This window comes from Hyla sarda, chromosome 7 (assembly GCF_029499605.1).
Source record: "Hyla sarda isolate aHylSar1 chromosome 7, aHylSar1.hap1, whole genome shotgun sequence".
NCBI lineage: Eukaryota > Metazoa > Chordata > Amphibia > Anura > Hylidae > Hyla > Hyla sarda.
This window is the reverse complement of record NC_079195.1, coordinates 138,175,096-138,195,177: the sequence shown is the minus strand read 5'-3', so window position 1 is coordinate 138,195,177 and position 20,082 is coordinate 138,175,096. Positions and strand designations below refer to the sequence as shown.

General features: G+C 41.9%; 1 protein-coding gene across 4 annotated transcripts in view; it reads right to left on the bottom strand.

Moving 5' to 3' along the window:
- Positions 1-11,864: 11,864 nt before the first annotated feature.
- The window catches only part of BMPR1A (bone morphogenetic protein receptor type 1A), a 139,892-nt gene continuing 131,674 nt past the window's right edge, over positions 11,865-20,082 (bottom strand). For all 4 annotated transcript variants that reach the window (XM_056530807.1, XM_056530806.1, XM_056530808.1 and 1 more), the window contains 2 exons: positions 18,610-18,740; positions 11,865-16,975 (listed from right to left, as the gene is read on the bottom strand). In XM_056530807.1, the coding sequence (XP_056386782.1) occupies positions 16,850-16,975; positions 18,610-18,740 (257 nt within the window). In that variant the 3' untranslated portion in view covers positions 11,865-16,849. The remainder of the gene's footprint in view (positions 16,976-18,609; positions 18,741-20,082) is intronic.

Sequence of the window (20,082 nt, the reverse complement as noted above, 5' to 3'; positions counted from 1 at the left end):
TAATGTTCTTCTACAGTTAAATAAACCTGAATTATGAACTTGAAGGAGCAAAATTGGTTGTGCAACCAGCTATGGTTGTTAGAAAGACTGTTCTGTGAACTAAAAGCTTTCCAGTCCAAATCCGTCCCGACTGCTTGTCCAACATGTCTTCAAAAGTATGAATACCTGCTGCCTGCCAGTATTTGTACAGGGGGTGCACATCCGAGATGGAGAGTATCAGTATGTACCAAAGAGGGAGATACTTTAATAAACTAAAGGACATTTTATACAGTTTCCTAATCGCATTCCATACTGCTTTTGTATCTGATAGGAAAATAGAGCGTCTCATGGTGGTGGTGGGGGGGGGGGGGGGGGTCTTTTAACTTGGAATGTAAAAGAGCTGGGTAGGACCATGGCTTGACCAATTGAGAGTCTAGTAAAGTGTTAGAAAAAATGCAAACCAAATATCCAGTCTTTTACATTAGGCTACTCGTGTTTTATTTTTCCCACTCCACAGGAATGAAGTGAAGCAACATTGAAGTAGACGGGCATCCAAATGATGAAAGAGCAGCGGAGGTGTCTGAAGGAGATCAAGTAAATTTGGAAATGTAATTTTAAGCAAATGCATATGCGACCCATAGAAGACAGGGTTAAGGTCCGCGGTAAGCAATGCTAGCGTGGACCACTGTAACCCCTACAGATGGTGAAATAGCAGAGTTGTGGGATCCAAAACAGAGAAGCTGACTTTCGATCATATTAACCCTGAGAAGGAGTGAAAGTATTTTAGCTGTTAAGAAAGCAGGGTGTGCAGGTACGCCCCCGTTCCAGAGTCCTTAAGGACTTTCCAGTCCACGACGCTCACTGGGAAGAGACTGGAATGGGATGCCTGCTGAAATCATTCAGCAGGCATCGCATGATATCGCTGAGGGGGTCTTGACACTGGCGATTTGCAGCAATTCCGTGTCAATCTGAGACCGCACCAATCACCCTTTACCAGCAGGAGTGAGGTGGCACTGGTGCCACCACACGATCGTCTTGATTCATCAGGACTTCTGCTGGTGGTGTCACTAACAGCACCCGCTCCGCCCCTAGTCCGGAGGGCGAGAGCAGGTGCTGGGAGTGGACACCGGCAGCTGGGGCCCCCGATGCCCGGCGGGATCAGGGCCCCTGTACTGACAGAAGCGATGGCACATGGCCCTCAACTTCCATTCCAACCAAACTCTCTCTCTCTCTCTCTGAGCATTGTTGTTCGCCCGCAGAGCACATCACGATACTCTGGCCCCTGTATCGTGAGTCATCAAGCACGGAGCGATCTTTGCTTCGTGAGGCTGATGACAGGGGGTGCTGCATGAGAGGTTGCGGGAGTCCCCAGCGGTGGGACCCCTGTGATCAGACATCTTATCCCCTATCCTTTGGATAGGGGATAAGATGTCTAGGGCCAGAGTACCCCTTTAAGGACCAAGCACATTTTGACCAGGGCATTTTTTGCAAATCTCACCTGTGTCAAATTATGCGTTAATAACTCTGGGATGCTGTTACTTATCATTCTGATTCAAATATTGCCTTTTTGTGACATTCTACTTTAAGATAGTGGTAAATTTTCGTCAATATTTGCATAATTTCTTTCTGAAAAATTCCAAAATTTCATGATAAATTTGAGAATTTAGCATTTTTTGAATTTCTCTGCTTCTAAGGAAAATGGACAGGGCTTACAAGTTTAGCAGCAATTTTACACTAAAATTTCAAAATCTTAATTTTTCAGGGACCAGTTCAGTTATGAAGTGAATTTAGGGTCTTTATGTTAGAAATCCCCCATAATTGACAACTGCACCCATTATGAAAACTGCACCCCTTAAAGTATTCAAAGTGACATTCTTAAAGTTTGTTAACCCTTTGGGTGTTTCACAGGAATAGCAGGAAAGTGGAGGAGAAAACTCAAAATCAAAATTTTTTAAACTAACATGCTCATGTAGCCCTGTTTTTTTTTTACATTTTTACAAGGGGTAAAATGAGAAAAAGCTACCCAAAATGTGTAACCCAATTTCTCTTGAGTAAGGAAATATCTCATATGTTGATATAAAGTGCTCCTCGGGTGCACTACAATGCTCAGAAGGGAAGGAGCGACAATGGGCTTTTAGAGAGAAAGTTTTACTGAAATTGGGGGGGGGGGGGGGGGGGGTGGCATGTCACATTTAGGAAGCCTACATGATGCCAGAACAGCAGAAAAAAAAACACCAAAAAGAAGCAACATTTGGCTTTTGGAGAGCGGATTTTGCTGAAATGGTTTTGGGGGCGCATGTCGCATTTAGGAAGCCCCCATGGTTCCAGAAAAGCAAACTCCCCCCCCCCCCACGAGGCAAACTATTTGGGAAACTACACCCCTCAAGGAATGTAACAAGGGGTGCAGTGAGCATTTACACCCCACTAGTATTTCACAGAGCTGTGGGTTGTGCATATGAAAAATGTAATTTTTCATTTTCTCGGATCACTGTTCCAAAAATCTGTCAGACACCTGACGGTTGTAAATGCTCACTGCATCCCTTGTTACTTTCCTTGAAGGGTGAAGTTTCCAAAATGGGGTAACATTTGTTTTTTTGCAGAACTGCTACAACATCAGCCATTCCAATGAAACTCACAAATTTAGGTCTAAAATGTGCATGATGCGCTCTCACTCCTGAGCCCAGTTGTGCGCCCGCAGAGCCCTTTACACATATGGGGTATTTCTGTACTCAGGAGAAATTGTGTTACAAATTTCGGGGGTCTTTTTCTCCTTTTACCTCTTGTGGAAATAAAAAATATGGGGCAACACCAGCATGTAACATGACTAACATGCTGGTGTAGACCCCAACTTTTCCTTTTCATCAGGAGTAAAAAGAGAAAAAGCCCACCAAAATTTGTAACACAATTTCTCCCAAGAACGGAAATATCCCATAAGTGGCATTAAACTGTTGCCTTGAAATACGACAGGGCTCTGGAGTGAGAGAGCGCAGATGCACAATAGAAGCCTAAATTAGGGATTTGCATAGGGGTTGACCTGGATGCAATCATGGCGTTTGCCTTCCCCACCAAGAAAAACCCTATGGCAGTGATTCCTAAACATGGTGCCTTTTGATGTCTGTGCATGCTGGGAGTTGTAGTTATGCAAGATCTGGAGGGCCACAGTTTAGACACCACTGCACAGTGGTATCCAAACAGTAGCCCTCCAGATCTAACCAATATATATTACGAATATACATACAATGTTATTATCTACTTAATATAAAAAGCTTTTGGAAATGATAGGTACACTTTAACCCCTTAAGGACCAGGCCATTTTACTGTCATTTTTTGAACATCTGACCACTGTCACTTTAAACATTAATAACTCTGGAATGCTTTTACTTATCATTCTGATTCTGAGATAGTTTTTTCGTGACATATTCTACTTTAACATGATGGTAAATTTTTATGGTAACTTGCATCCTTTCTTGGTGAAATATCCCAAAATGTTATGAAAAAATAGAAAAATTTGCATTTTTCTAACTTTGAAGCTCTCTGCTTGTAAGGAAAATGTATATTCCAAATAATTATTTTTTTATTCACATTTCCAATATGTCTACTTTATGTTTGCATCATAAAATTGACAAGTTTTTACTTTTGGAAGACACCAGAGGGCTTCAAAGTTCCGCAGCAATTTCCCAATTTTTCACAAAATTTTCAAACTCACTATTTTTCAGGGACCAGTTCAGGTTTGAAGTAGATTTGAAGGGTCTTCATATTAGAAATACCCCATAAAAGACCCCATTATAAAAACTGCACCCCCCCAAAGTACACAAAATGACATTCAGTCAGCGTTTTTACCCTTTAGGTGTTTCACAGGAATAGCAGCAAATTGAAGGAGAAAATTCATTTTTTACACTTGCATGTTCTTGTAGACCCAATTTTTTAACTTATACAAGGGGTAAAAGGAGAAAATGTATACTTGTATGTGTAACCCAATTTCTCTCGAGTAAGCACATACCTCATATGTCTATGTAAAGTGTTCGGCGGGCGCAGTAGAGGGCTCAGAAGGGAAGGAGCAACAAGGGGATTTTGGAGAGTACGTTTTTCTGAAATGGTTTTTGGGGGGCATGTTGCATTTAGGAAGCCCCTATTGTGCCAGAACAGCAAGAAAAAAAACACATGGCATACCATTTTGGAAACTAGACCCCTTGAGGAACGTAACAAGGAATAAAGTGAGCCTTAATACCCCACAGGGGTTTCACGACTTTTGAATATGTAAAAAAAAATTTTTTTCATAAAAATGTGTGTTTCCCCCCAAATTTCACATTTTTGCAAGGGTTGATAGCAGAAAAAAAGTCCAGAATTTGTAACCCCATCTCTTCTGAGTATGGAGGTACCCCATAAGTTGACCTGAAGTGCACTACGGGCGAACTACAATGCTCAGAAGAGAAGGAGTTATATTTGGCTTTTTGAGAGCAAATTTTGCTCGGGGGGCATGTCGCATTTAGGAAGCCCCTATGGTGCCAGGACAGCAAAAAAAAAAAACACATGGCATACTATTTTGGAAACTACATCCCTCAAGGAATATAACAAGGGGTACAGTGAGTCTTAACACCCCACAGGTGTATAATAAATATTCATGAAGTGGGATGTGAAAATGAAAAATTTGATTTTTTTTACACTAACATTCTGGGGTTACCCCAAATTTTTCATTTTCACAAGTGGTAAAAGGAGAAAATGTCACCGTAAGTTTGTAAATATATTTCTTTGGAGTAAGGACATACCTCAAGTCTGGGCGTAGACAGCTTGCACACTGGTCTGAGAGGAGCAGGTCGCATTCAGGGGCCTTGCATATGGAGCCAGAACAGTGGGACCCCCCCCCCCCCTAAAGGGGCATTACATGAGGTAAATAACTGGGGTACACTAAATAACTAAAATGGGGTACAGTGGGACATAAAATTATAAAACAGGTTATGTTCCCAGAATGATGACCCAGAGCAAAGCCAAAACCAAAAAATATGCCCGCCCCAAACCCTATGCTCTGAATCATCATTCTGGGAATGTGACGTGTGTGGCAGTCCCTAACCTGTTGCCTCAAATGCGCACCCCACTCAGGTGGAGAGAGAGCGCTGTGCATTTGAGGCAACAAAAAAAGTCCCCGATGATAGTGACTCAGTGACCCAGAGAAAAAAATAGCCCCAGAGGTCTTATCAGTTTATTTATTTATTTTTTTTAGAGGAGTTTTTTTTGGGCAATTTAGTGGTTTTATGGTGTTAAAATTTGGAATGTACTCTGGACTTGGTACATTGGGATCAAATTATGGAAAATTAAAATGAAAAGGGAATATTTAGTACTGCATGGAAGTGTGATACTCCCTGAAGCAGTTTTTAATGCAGAGGCCCGGATGATCGTGGCAAGTGTCACATTGAGTGGTAGTGTCCTTCCGAATCCCAGTAACTCCAGTTCCATGGGAAGTCCGGCCTGCTCTTTCCCGGTCGCCAAAGATCAGGACCTTTAGGACTTCTTCTTGGAACTGGAGGAATGTCCCTGTGTTGCCAGCGTACTGGGACAGTACAAAAGCGTTGTACATGGCAACCTGTACCAAGTAGACCGCAACTTTTTTGTACCATACCAGTGTTTTCCGCAGGGCCATGTATGGCTTGAGGACTTGATCAGAAAGATCAACTCCCCCATATACAGATTGTAGTCCAGAATACAATCGGGCTTGAGGACCAGTGTTGTGGTACTTCGCACAGGGACAGGTGAGTTGCCGTTACCATGAATAGTGGTCAGCATAAGGACATCCCTCTTATCCTTATACCTGACCAGCAACAGGTTTTCATGGGTAAGGGCACGGGACTCACCCTTGGGCATAGGTGTCTGCAGAAAATTTAGAGGGAGGCCTCTCTGGTTTTTCCGCACGGTCCCACAAGCGGACGTGGATCTGGCGGCAAGGGATGTGAACAGAGGGATGCTGGTATAAAAGTTGTCCACGTACACGTGGTAACCCTTATCCAGAAAAGGGTGCCCAAACTATTTTCTCGCTAACACCCAGAGTGGGGGAACAATCTGGGGGGTTCAATACGGGAATCTCGTCCCTCATACACTCTAAACTTGAGAGTGTACCCGGAGATACTCTCACAAAGTTTATAGAGCTTCACGCCATACCGCGCCCGCTTCGAGGGAATATACTGGCGGAAGATGAGTCTCCCCTTAAAACTGATAAGAGACTCATCAACCGAGAGCTCCCTGAGGGGTACGTAGGCGTCCAAAAATTTGGCCCCAAAGTGATCGATGACCGGCATCACTTTGTAAAGCCGGTCATGGCGGGATCACCTCGGGGCGAACATGCCGCATTATCTGCATAATGCAGGCATTTCCAAAAGGCCTCGAACCGCCTCCGTGCCATGACCATACTGTAAAGCGGGGTCTGGTAGAAGATGTCTCCGCTCCAGTACTGTCTGACACTTGGTTTTTTGACCAGGCCCATATGCAGCAAGAGGCCCCAAAATGTCCTCATCTCTGCTGCATCAATGGCGTACCATTCATTGGGCCTGGCCAAAACAGAATCAGGGTGGTGGGCGACGAACTGCCTGGCGTACAGATTCGTCTGCTCCACCATGTGATTGACAAAACTGTCGCTGAAAAAATAACTGAAATAGTCAATTTCAGTGAATCCAGAATTGTCAATCCAGATTCTGGAGTCGCCAACAAACTCCGGGACCCGTGGCTGATAAGCCTCTGGGGGTCTCCAGACAGGTTCACCGGAAGGAGGCTCCGGTAAACTTGTCTGGGGGGTCGGACTCCTAGTACAAGCAGCATCACCACTCGCACTAGTGCCGGCCACTGGGCCACTATCATGGGGGGTGCATGGCCTCGCCTGGCGGCGTCTCTGCCGCCGTATAGGTGACTCATCATGAGTACTAGATGATGAGGAGGACCATGAAGAACACAGGAATGTAGGATCTTCATCGTCCTCACTGACAGATTCGGAGTCGGAGGCAAGAAAAGCGTATGCCTCCGCTGCCGAAAATGCCTGGCAAGCCATTGCCTTTTTTCTACGGTGGTAGGGGGGGGGGGGGGGGTTTGTGGTGGGGGTGGTAGGTGTGGGGGGGGGGGGGGGGTGAGTATGTAGTGTGTGTGATTGGTGTAACTAACTGTATGGGGGGGGGGGGGGGGGAAGCGCTGCAGCCAAAAAAAAAATGGGGGGCCAAATGCAGCGCCCTGAATCCCTAGTAGGGCCCGGGTCACACTAAAAAAAAATTGTGGCGGTGGGCGGGTAGACGCCCCCGAGTAGCGAAAAGTGTTCTGACCAGATGTAAAATTGATGGGGGACTGGGAATGCCGGATTGCTTTTACTACTACCTGGCGGCTGTCTTGACCAGAGTGTTGGACTGTCACAGTCTTCCAATTACCAAGCAATGGGTAGTCCTGGAATCCTGCACTTCACATCTACATCCGAAGTCGCTAATGTGGCTTCCCAAGCGTAGGCTGACTAACACCATCCTCTCTGATTTACCTCCTGTTACGTCCTCTATAGCCAGGACTCATCGCACCCTCTTGCCGGACTCTGTACTCTTCCAAACGGATGGCCCATTGTCTCCTGTGTTTTGCAACCCAGCATTTCCACCAGCCCTTACATCCACCACGTTCCTGGGATGTACTAGATCTGAAGGCACCTCTTTTATGTGCTTTTTAGAAGCCTCAGGATTAAAAGCCCTACAGGACATATTGCCAGTTTCCAATATGCTCAATTGTCTCATTTTTACGCTATGGAGTGTGTCGCTCTTAAACTTCACCGTACCCTATCCCCTTTCGAGAAACTATGTATCTCCAGACCTGATTCGATGCGCCCAGTGCTGTCCATGCCCTTCTCCTAGACACCCTTCGAGATGATCCACTCCCGTATAAAAGGGGATGGGAACGGGAACTGAACTGTGGTTTCTCGGAAGGGGAATGGGAACAAGCCATAATTTCCTGCCATAAAACTTCGATCTCATGTAGAGCTCAAGAGACTAGTTACAAGGTGTTAACAAGGTGTTAACAAGGTGGTACAGGGTTCTGACTCTCTTATCCCATATGTATCCAGGAGTGCCAGATACATGCTGGAGATGTGGCTCGCAGGGTGGCACAATGTCACATATCTGGCTCTGCTGCCCACTACTACTCCCCATTTGGAATCAGGTGCTAGACACCATATTCAAATTGACCAAAGTCTGTCTTACTGCAAACCCGGCTCAGCTTCTACTATCGATCCTCCCTCCTTCAACCCCTGAGGGATACACCAGGTTGATCAAATTTATGTTACTAGCTGCTAAATCTGTAATCCCTCGAAAGTGGAAATCCACTTCTCCCCCCTCATTTTCCGACTGGATACTGGAATTAGCACGTATCCATAGGATGGAGGAACTGCGGGCAGATTCGTCATTACACCTATCTAAATACTACCAGATATGGGGCCCCTGGACCTTGTTTATGTCCTCCCCTGAATACAGTTCCCTGCATATTTCCCCATGACCCCCGTTAGATATGGTTGTCGGTTCTCGGGCGTGTTACCCATTAAAGTGATGTCATACAAGCTGCCGGTTGGAGCCCTGCCCGCGCCTTCCGGAGGTACGTACCCTGACTAATCCCACACCCTCTCTACCTCTCCTCTCTCCTATCTCTTCTACCTTTTCTTTTCCTTCCTGTCTCCTCTCCTCTTATTATAGTGCTACCCATATAACACTAAGGCATTATCGTTCACCCTCTATTTTTAGTCATTTTCTTAGTGGACCCGTAGCATAGCTTCACAGTAGTTGAGGCATTTGTGTTCTTGATGACATAATTTGCACGTTTTATTAACCCCTTCATGACCCAGCCCATTTTCACCTTCATGACCTGGGCATTTTTTGAAAATCTGACCACTGTCACTTTAAGCATTAATAACTCTGGGATGCTTTTACTTATTCTGATTCCGAGATTGTTTTTTCGAGACATATTCTACTTTATGTTATTGGTAAAATTTCACTGATATTTGCATCCTTTCTTGGTAAAAAATCTCAAAATTTCATGAAAATTTAGAAAATTTAGCATTTTTCTAACTTTGAAAGTCTCTGCTTGAAAGGAAAATGGATATTCCAAATAAATTACATATTGATTCACATATACAATATGTCTACTTTATGTTTGCATAAAAAAATTGACAAGTTTTTACTTTTGAAAGACACCAGAGGGCTTCAAAGTTCCGCAGCAATTTTCCAATTTTTCTCAAGATTTTCAAAATCGTAATTTTTCAGGGCCCAGTTCAGGTTGGAAGTGGATTTTAAGGGTCTTCATATTAGAAATACCCCATAAATGACCCCATTATAACAAAACTGCACCCCCAAAGTATTCAAAATGACATTCAGTAAGTGTTTTAACCCTTTAGGTGTTTCACAGGAATAGCAGCAAAGTGAAGGAGAAAATTCTAAATCTTCATTTTTTACACTCGCATTTTCTTGTAGACCCAATTTTTGAATTTTTACAAGGGGTAAAAGGAGAGAAATCACCCTAAAATTTGTAACCCAATTTCTCTCGAGTAAGGAAATACCTCATATGTAAAGTGTTCAGCGGGCGCAGTAGAGGGCTCAGAAGGGAAGGAGCGACAATGGAATTTTGGAGAGTGAGTTTTTCTGAAAGGGTTTTTGTGGGGGCATGTCCCATTTAGGAAGCCCCTATGGTGCCAGAACAGAGACCCCCCCCCCCACATGAGACCCCATTTTGGAAACTATACCCCTCATGGAATTTAATAAGGGGTGCAGTGAGCATTTACACCCCACTGGCGTTTGACAGATATTTGAAACAGTGGACTGTGCAAATCAAAAATTTTATTTTTCATTTTCACAGACCACTGTTCCAAAAATCTGTCATACACCAGTGGGGTGTAAATGCTCACTGCACCCCTTATTACATTCTGTGAGGGGTGTAGTTTCCAAAATGGGGTCACATATGGATATTTATTGTTTTGCGTTTTTCAGAACTGCTGTAACAGCCACCCCTGTGCAAATCGCCTCAAAAGTACATGGTGCACTCTCCCTTCTGGGCCTTGTTGTGCCCCCCAGAGCACTTTGCGCCCCCCACATATGGGGTATCTCCGTAGTCGGGAGAAATTGCATTACAAATTTAGAGGGTCTTTTTTCCCTTTTACCTCTTGTGAAAATGAAAAGTATAGGGCAACACCAGCATGTCAGTGTAAAAAAATTATTTTTTTACACTAACATGCTGGTGTAGACCCCAACTTGACCTTTTCATAAGGGGTTAAAGAAGAAAAAGCCCCCCAAAATTTGTAAGGCAATTTCTCCTGAGTACGGTAATACCCCATATGTGTCCCAAAACTGTTGCCCTGAAATACGACAGGGCTCCAAAGTGAGAGAGCGCCATGCGCATTTGAGGCCTGAATTAGGGATTTGCACAGGGGTGGACATAGGGGTATTCTATGCCAATGATTCCCAAACAGGGTGCCTCCAGCTGTTGCAAAACTCCCAGCATGCCTGGACAGTCAATGGCTGTCCGGCAATACTGGGAGTTATTATTTTGCAACAGCTGGAGGCTCCGTTTTGGAAACAGTAGCGTACCAGACGTTTTTAATTTTTTTGGGGAGGGGGGGGCTGTGTAGGGATATGAACATACAGGTTAAGTTTTATATATGCAGAATATATGCTAGCTGAATACCTGGCATTGCCTGGTTTTTCCTACCTAATCCTTGTGGGGGAGGAAAAGCAACAAAGGAGGAAGCTTGTTTTCCCCATATCCCATCCTTAAATCCTGACCCCATATCCAGACCCCAAATCCCCTCCTCATATTCCGACCTTATATCCTGTCCTCATATTTCGACCTCATATCCCGACCCCCATATCTAATTCTCATTTCTTATCCTCATATCAAATCCACCTTTCTAATCCTCATATCCCATCCTTAGGTGTGGCTGAGTTGTGGTAAAGATAGTGTAAGCTGAAAATAAAAGGGGTGTGGCTTAAAGGGTGGGTGGGTCTTTTCAAGAGGGGTTATGGCATGCAGGGAGGGTGTGGCTTGCCAGGTAGACTGAAACATTTACCAGGATATGCAGAGCGGAGATTGTGGAGTAAGGAACCAGAAATCCTCTATACTTGCATGGGACTTGAAAAACCCCATCCTTCACATATGGGGTAGGTTAGGGGTTAATTTAACTATTATGTATGTATTTCACATGTGACCAAGTACTATCGAAATATCTCCAGCCATACAGGAGTTTTGCTGGAACATTTCCCATAGATTTGCGTTGGACTTTAAACAAAAACCCAGATCCTCGCAAATTGGGGGTAGGTTAGGGTTAAATTAACTATCCTATACTTTGTGGACATACAAGTAACACGTGACCGAGTATTATCGATTTCCGGCCCAGCACCCTGTAATCCGCATGCACAGAGCAAACTCCACACCTTGCCAGATTGCGAGCGACCACAGCCATCACTCCCGCCTCCCCTTCATAGATGGCACAGCCGGCACTCTGAACATAAAATTTTCAGAACGCAGAGGTGCCGGGCTGGAGATTGTGGGGGTTCCAGCGCCTGACCCCAAGTGATCAGACATATTATCCACTATCCTTTAGATAGGGGATAAGCTGTCTAGGGGCAGAGTATTCCTTTAACCTTACTCCTGCCCGTTGATCTCTGCACAGCTTACAGATCATGCCTAACACACTAACATTTCCCATTTCCATTTTTTATCGTCAGAGTAGCGGCTGTAAAGAATATCATAGAATGCTGTTACGATCTCTGAGAAGATGGCTGCTCACATAATGATCACAAGAGAAATTAATATAATCTAAAAACAAAACCACACAAAGGAAAATATGCATTTGGTTTTGATATGTAAAAAAAAATGTATACAAAAAGACAAGAGTGTACTAAAATAAGCTTATTTACTTAGAAATGATACATTGGACATTGTGTACAGAACAAAGCAATTTATGGTAAACATAAGGCACCTTTGAAACTAGATGCTGTACAAAATACATTTAGTGTTACATTTTGAAAGGTTATTCTACAGTTTTGGCATATATATATATATATCATAGTATAGCCACTGGTTTATGTCATGTTCTTAACTATTTACACTTGCTACATTACCTATAGTGTTACTTTATTTTTTTACAGCTTATTATACACAAATTAGATCAGACCTTGGTACATGAGATTGAAACATGTTGTCAGAGGTTGCACAATACTTCCTTTAATCTCAAAAAAGGACTAAAGGAACAAATCATAAAAACAAGTGTTTGGGAGAAAAGGGTGTTGCCTGAAATTTGTCTCTTTTTTACCATAAGGTAAGGCAACTAAACAAGTTCAGCACCTTTCACTAAACAAGACATTATGCTATATAAGGCTACAGAGTTTAATTTAGGATTTAGATGAATTAGGTATGTTTACAGTTACACCACCTTATTGTTTTTCCTAAAGCATTGACTTACATATAAAAAAAAAAAAAACACAATTAAAACCATAAATAAGTTTTTGGGCATACACAACAGCGTGATTAATAGAGTTTTTGCATACAGCAAAATTAAACAGACTATAATGGAACCAAAAATGTTTTGACAAAAACGAGGTTTCTGGTGAAACTGGAAAAAGACTGGTTACAGTACAACTCCTTAGCTTTTTCATCTGTGCTAATCAGATTGCTGTTTACATTTTGTAAAGAAATTGAAAAATTACAACTGCACTTACACAGAGTGCTGTGGGCAACTTAGGCTTACCTTCCGCTACTCCCTCAATGCTGCTGGTATTTTTTTTTGCATGGCTTTCTTTCTGCTTTTGGAGCCCATCACATCGCACTGCGGCTCTGCTAATGGAGCTGGAGGTAGCGATGTTCCACTTCGGCTGGCGATAGGCTTAGTGACAGTGTGATCTATTGGGCCCGGTCCCAATATATCACACTGCTGCTCACCTGCCGAGGTAAGACATGGCTGCAGCCAGCGACTAGCTATCTTTCAATGTAACCTGTTGGGCCGCAAAAGTGGGAAAACCACACTGGAGGACAGGAAAGCGATACCAGCAGCACCGGGTGGAGCAGCAAGTATGCCAAAGTTAATTTTAATTGTGGCAGCTCAGACATACAAAGGTGAATAAAAAAATTCACCTGATAGCCTCTAATGGGGTGTTTGATGCACCTAAAGTGTGTAGCCTGCCACAAAAGGGCAACGCCTGACATGTGATACCAATTAGCAAAATTTTGGTGTAATCTAAGCCAAATAATTGGTTATATAACAGACAAATCTCAAGATGTACCAAATGTAATAAAACAAAATAAGTTACTGTGATAAACCTGGTGCACACTGTTTAAAGAATTCGACAGTCTTAGTAAATCATGTATGTAAATACATATAGTTTTGATTATCTCCCACATTGTGTCCATTAAAAATTTTAAAAGCAAAACTTTGTTACACATAACAACCAATCATCTCGGCTTTCATTTCAAGAGTGCAAATTATAAAATGATAGCGGAGCTATGATCGGTTGCTATGTGCAAAGCTTTTCTTTTAGACAGTTTTTTCTCGCCCATTACATCTCTATGGACATCCTATTCACAGGCACAAGATGTAATTATAAGGGTCTCCAGTTTAGACACACATTTCATTTCCTAACAGTGTTGGTGCTTCCAGGAAAGACACCACTGATCTTGAGAAGTAATGGAGGCTGAAACAAGATACCTTTGGAAACGTACTAAATGTATCTGATAACGGTCATTCTGTATTTTCTTGCTGGATACAATTTTTTTTATTTATTTCAGTCACACACAACATTGTGGGCCAGATTTATTAAACTGCCTTAAATGGTCTAGTCTTACCCACAGCTCAGATTTTATACCTTAAACATTGTGTAAAATAGAAGCTGAGCCATGACCCCATTATGTCATAAGTCATGCAAAAATGGAAAGCAAGCCCAATACTTGCACCAAGATTGTTTCATATAGACAAATGTAATTTTATTTTCCTCTATATCCCCGACATGCTAGAAAGGAGCAGAAGCTGAGCATACAGATATTAGATGCTGAATTCCTTGTTTGGGTACATGCTTTGATCTTATGGAGAATCTGACAGCTGCTCACCCACATTAAATCCTACATTGTGTTATAGTGTGGCTGAAGAACTTTTAAATGAGGGGTTCATTTACTCTTTTTGGTAGCATGGGTGCAGATTCCCCCCCCCCCCCAACGTCACAGGAAGGAGGCGGGCTGGGGAGTAAATATTGATGAGGCAGAGGAAATTGGCAAGCCGGCTGTCACCTCCAATGCACACTGAAGCGCAATATGAATAACAGCATGAAAGGACGAAGCTCTGCATCAAGGCTACCAAAAAGAGTAAGTGACCCTTCATTTTAGAGCTCTTCACCCGCACTATAAACCCACTATCTTGGGTTTAGTGCAGGTGAAAAACTGTCACTCTTTAAAAAGTAACAATCCTGCTTTTGGGAACTACAAAACATGGAATAATTTCATGTAAACAAGCTATTATACTGGGATGTTTATTTAAAAAAAATAATGTACTTCAGGAGTCTAGTAATATTAGAGTAGGGGCACACATTTCATGTATGCAGTGTATTTCACGTTGCGCATCAGGAAATACGTTGCATATTCTCCTATAAGCAGACAAACAGGGCTACCTTGCGGCAGTGATGTTTGGAGGACGGGCCAGCACGCTAACGTGACTGACACGCAATCCATCTTCAAACCTCACTGCACATACAGGGCTGCCATGGGTAACAGTGTGTGTGCTGCGCAGAGTAAAATAAAGTGTATAAGCATTGTGTATTACTCTTAAAATGAAAATCAAAGGCTAATATTTGATTTCTGAAACTGCTCATTGCTGTGCTCCTCTCATTTTACATTGTAGCTGCTAAGCAGCTAACAAGTTAGTGACTAAGGGTGCATCCACATTATGATGTGTGTGTCTCAGGCACAGTTATATCAGAAAACCCCCAAAATGCACTTACAAGTTTTTTTCTCATACTGATAAGCACAGAAAGCCACACTGACTGCATACGGGTTATTGCAATGAATGGCATCCGTGCCTCTCCGAGCATGGAAATGCAGCACCCCATTCTTTTTAGTATCCATGTCCTGGAGGAACAAATGCTAGTGTGAATGCACCCATAGGCTGCTTTCAGGTGCCCTTAAGACTAGGTTTCAACACATTGTTTTTTCTGCCACTTTTTGGAAAACTGCCACTGCAGTTTAACCAAAATCAGAAGCAAATTCACGTGGAAGGAGAGGTCATTTCTTAAAATTTCCCATTCTTTTTGAACACACTTCTGACTTTGGCTCGAAAACTATAGGGACAGTTTTCCAGAAAAAACATAGAAAAAACCCTGTGTGGAAACCTAGTCTAATACTAGTTTAATTGAGCTTCTATAATACACCAGAAAACTGTAGGTCTTCTGAACTGGACACAGGCCATAGGATCTTATCTTATGCCTGGTCAAGAAGCCAAATGGGAAAGAAAAAAAAACGTGCATTGCAGGCATAACAGACAGTAAAATGGGCCCGCATCATGGCTGTTAGAAATTTATAGCCACTTTCACAGTCTTTTTTGCACATTGTGTTAGTTTTGTTTTTTTTAGCATCAACTGCATTGTTGATGGCTGTATTATTATTTTTTTATTATGTACACTCTGCACATTTATGAAGATTTCCTGTTGATAATTTGGCAAAAAAAATTGGTAGAAATAATTTTAGTCTGGCAGCTTACTTTTTGTAAAAAAAAATAATTAAAAAAAATAATTTATATTACCTAGAGTTCAGTATAAAACTGCTTTATCGGTAAAATAACACACTGAGGTAAATCTTTATAATGTACGGCACATATGCTGTTATAGTTTTTATAAATTCTATTTTCAGGATGTTACAAATCCGGTAGAACACCAGATAAAAATGTCACCTTACAGCCAGAGGCTCCTCACATATGAGCATATTACATATATTACATGTGCATTTGAGAGTCAGTGTCCCAGATGGTCAGTTTGAGTCAAAAGACACGTGGTCTGGCCAGGATTTGTGACCAAAATACAGAAGCAAAAAATGCACTTCTAATATGTTTGTTAGTAGGGAGCCAAAGCCTTAGAAGTATAACTACAGAATCAGACCACATGAGCATTACATACACAAAACAATAGGCACTTTTCAATTAACACCTATTGCACAGCTGTTTGCTTTGTTTTTCATTTTAGATACACAGGGAAAACTAAAAATAAATGTAAAAGGAATACGCTTATAAAGAGAAGGTGAAGGGAAGTGATAACCATTACAGTGGCTGGAATGGTTGTCTCTGTTTTAGTCATGTTAGGTAATGTTAATCTTAATTCATTCTCTGTGCAAGTTGTGATCTGCAGGAGCATAAGCAGATTTGTGATGGTGACCGGACACTTACATAATATCAAGAATGTTTGGCATTTTGTATTTTACATAAAAACAAAACATGGCAAATAATTATTGGTGGCACAATCTTGCTAACAAAAAGGCAACGTTGACAGGTTTCTTCTCCACAAGGGTGCATAAGCAAATCTTAAGAAAAAAATAACTTGGTTGTAGCTGCTTTCATAGAAAGCAATATAGCTTAAACATGCAATTCATTACTCATAAAACTGGAACTTTAAAGTCTGTAATAAAAGTCTTGATAAAATATAAAAAACAAAAATATTCTGTTCTGACGTACACAGAGGCTCTCAATGATGAGGATGTGCTCTCGGCACAATATACTACACAGTACAGAGTTAAGTCTTTATATAGCAGCCTGCAAAATGTATCAGGGAGGCCGCTGAATCTTCAGTTGCCTCTTCTTGCACTTTGCTCTCTCTGTTTAGAGTCCCTTTGCTGGAGCCTACTAGTTCCGTTGTCAAATCTTGACATCTTGTGACTCCACCATTTTTGCGAGCGTCTTTTTGATCCTTAGAGCTGTGAGACGGGAAGCTGGATTTTGGGCCCAACACTCAGCCATTAGCTTCAAGATTGCCCTCAAGCACTTAACAGAAAGAAGACAAGGTAAAAACTTTTAGTTGCTATTTCACATAACATAAGTCAGTCATCTGGAAGCCTGCAGTCCCTCTAGACCCTGCTTCCCGTTTCATGAATACCACCCATGAACACCACTATTTAAACAAACTAACAGCTAACTATTATTAGACATTATTTTCTGTGGTCTGCCAGCAGGATCTTTAGACAACTAGCTTCGCTGTTGGCTTACTTACCTCACCATGAACATTTAGCGCATGTCGAATTCTGCTTCTCTTTCTGCCCAGCAGTGATCAGATCGATTACAGTCGGGCAAGAGAAAGAACACTGTGCAGCTATAGAAATCACTTCACTAATCTCAAAGTTGAAATTCACATGCAATCCACATTCAGCTTCTTCTGTTTTCTCACACTGAACACACAGTTCAGTCCCAGGTAAAGCATGGGACTGTGCATCTCTGAACAGCCAAAAAGTAGATTTTCTTTATTGAGGACTGAGGACTTTTGCTAAAATGTATATTGTAGGATCTGAAAGATTCAATATATTCTGTTGTCTTAAAGGGGTTTCTTAGCAGCAGGAGAAAGGGCAATAACTATGCAGAGCATTGTGTTTAATAAAAAAAAAAAATGAAATCCTCTATTTACCTCCAGCGGTGCCAGGAAGAACCTGGGCTCAATTTGTCATACTGCCACTTAGCGAACAACTGGCAACAGCAATGTTCCGCCTCGGCCAACAAGTCGCTGAGCGGCAGTAAGACAGTGCGCCTGGGTGCTGCTTAAGCCCAGGCGTCACACTGCAGCTCAGGAAGAGAATCGCACCCGGATACTGGAGGCACCATAGCAGGTTTGTTTTTTGTATATAGTACATGCTGGCCATAACATCACTTCCTACTAGAAAACCCTTTACACAAAAACTTATTTACCTCAATCTCCCTTCCGTTCCTCTGCTGTTCCAGCTACTTCGGAGACTAAGTGATCATAGCAGTGACTACCCGCTCAACCAATCACTGACTGCAGAAGCATTCCACCTTACTCAGTATTAAGTAAGGACCAGTAGAGGTGACAAGGGGACCAAGGGAAAAATAAAAAATCATGCTGCCTTCAGAAAAATAATCCATTTAAAATGTCAGTTTTAGGGCCCAGGCACACAACGGAACCTCTGCCTGGAGATCCCAATGGGAGCCAGCTCCGGGACTGTGTGGGCACGCAATGCACGCTACTCAATTCTGCTGAAACAAACATGTTCCTTCTTTCAGCGGGTACATTTCAGTGGCAGAAATTCCATAGTGTGCACTGTGCAGCAGAATCTTTAAGCGGAATTCCGCTCTAGAAATTGGTAGCATGCATGGGGCATTAGTCTTGTTTACAATGGAAGGGCATGTGGGATCTCTGGGTGACTGCTCTTCATTTCAGAGAGGAGACTGAAATTAAAGGAAGCTATTGAAACTACCAATGTGTAGATATCAAGCAGCAAACAACAGATTTCAGGGTTAGAGCAAAACCGATGCAGTTTCTCCATTGTGGATTTTACTACTGAAAGAACTTTACTGTTTTCTCGATCCCAATAGTGCCATTTAAGTAGTTGATAAATGTTTTCGCCAATACAAATATCCCTCAGAAGCAAATGAAAACACAAGCCACTTACTTCATCACTGTTCCACCTATTTGACACAGTAGGCCGTAAACATTTAATGCACACAACTTCTCTCATGTCCTCAAAGGATGGGTCACTGGGTACCATATCATAATATGGCAACTGATATTCTTCAACAATACCTGGGAGGAAAAAAAGCAATTCACATACAGGGTTGGAAATAAAGAGATTAGACCACACTGCATAACAGCTTCACTATACATTTTAGCTAGAATATTGCTCTAACAGCTATAATAATGGCCATGGCACCTTGATTCTCTTATAATCTAGAACATTGCTCTAACAGCTATAATAATGGCCATGGCACCTTGATTCTCTTCTCATAATCTAGAATATTGCTCTAACAGCTATAATAATGGCCATGGCACCTTGATTCTCTTATCATAATCTAGAATATTGCTCTAACAGCTATAATAATGGCCATGGCACCTTGATTCTCTTATCATAATCTAGAATATTGCTCTAACAGCTATAATAATGGCCATGGCACCTTGATTCTCTTATCATAATCTAGAATATTGCTCTAACAGCTATAATAATGGCCATGGCACCTTGATTCTCTTATCATAATCTAGAATATTGCTCTAACAGCTATAATAATGGCCATGGCACCTTGATTCTCTTATCATAATCTAGAATATTGCTCTAACAGCTATAATAATGGCCATGGCACCTTGATTCTCTTATCATAATCTAGAATATTGCTCTAACAGCTATAATAATGGCCATGGCACCTTGATTCTCTTATCATAATCTAGAATATTGCTCTAACAGCTATAATAATGGCCATGGCACCTTGATTCTCTTATCATAATCTAGAATATTGCTCTAACAGCTATAATAATGGCCATGGCACCTTGATTCTCTTATCATAATCTAGAATATTGCTCTAACAGCTATAATAATGGCCATGGCACCTTGATTCTCTTATCATAATCTAGAATATTGCTCTAACAGCTATAATAATGGCCATGGCACCTTGATTCTCTTATAATCTAGAATATTGCTCTAACAGCTATAATAATGGCCATGGCACCTTGATTCTCTTATCATAATCTAGAATATTGCTCTAACAGCTATAATAATGGCCATGGCCCCTTGATTCTCTTCTCATAATCTAGAATATTGCTCTAACAGCTATAATAATGGCCATGGCCCCTTGATTCTCTTCTCATAATCTAGAATATTGCTCTAACAGCTATAATAATGGCCATGGCACCTTGATTCTCTTATCATAATCTAGAATATTGCTCTAACAGCTATAATAATGGCCATGGCACCTTGATTCTCTTATAATCTAGAATATTGCTCTAACAGCTATAATAATGGCCATGGCACCTTGATTCTCTTATCATAATCTAGAATATTGCTCTAACAGCTATAATAATGGCCATGGCCCCTTGATTCTCTTCTCATAATCTAGAATATTGCTCTAACAGCTATAATAATGGCCATGGCCCCTTG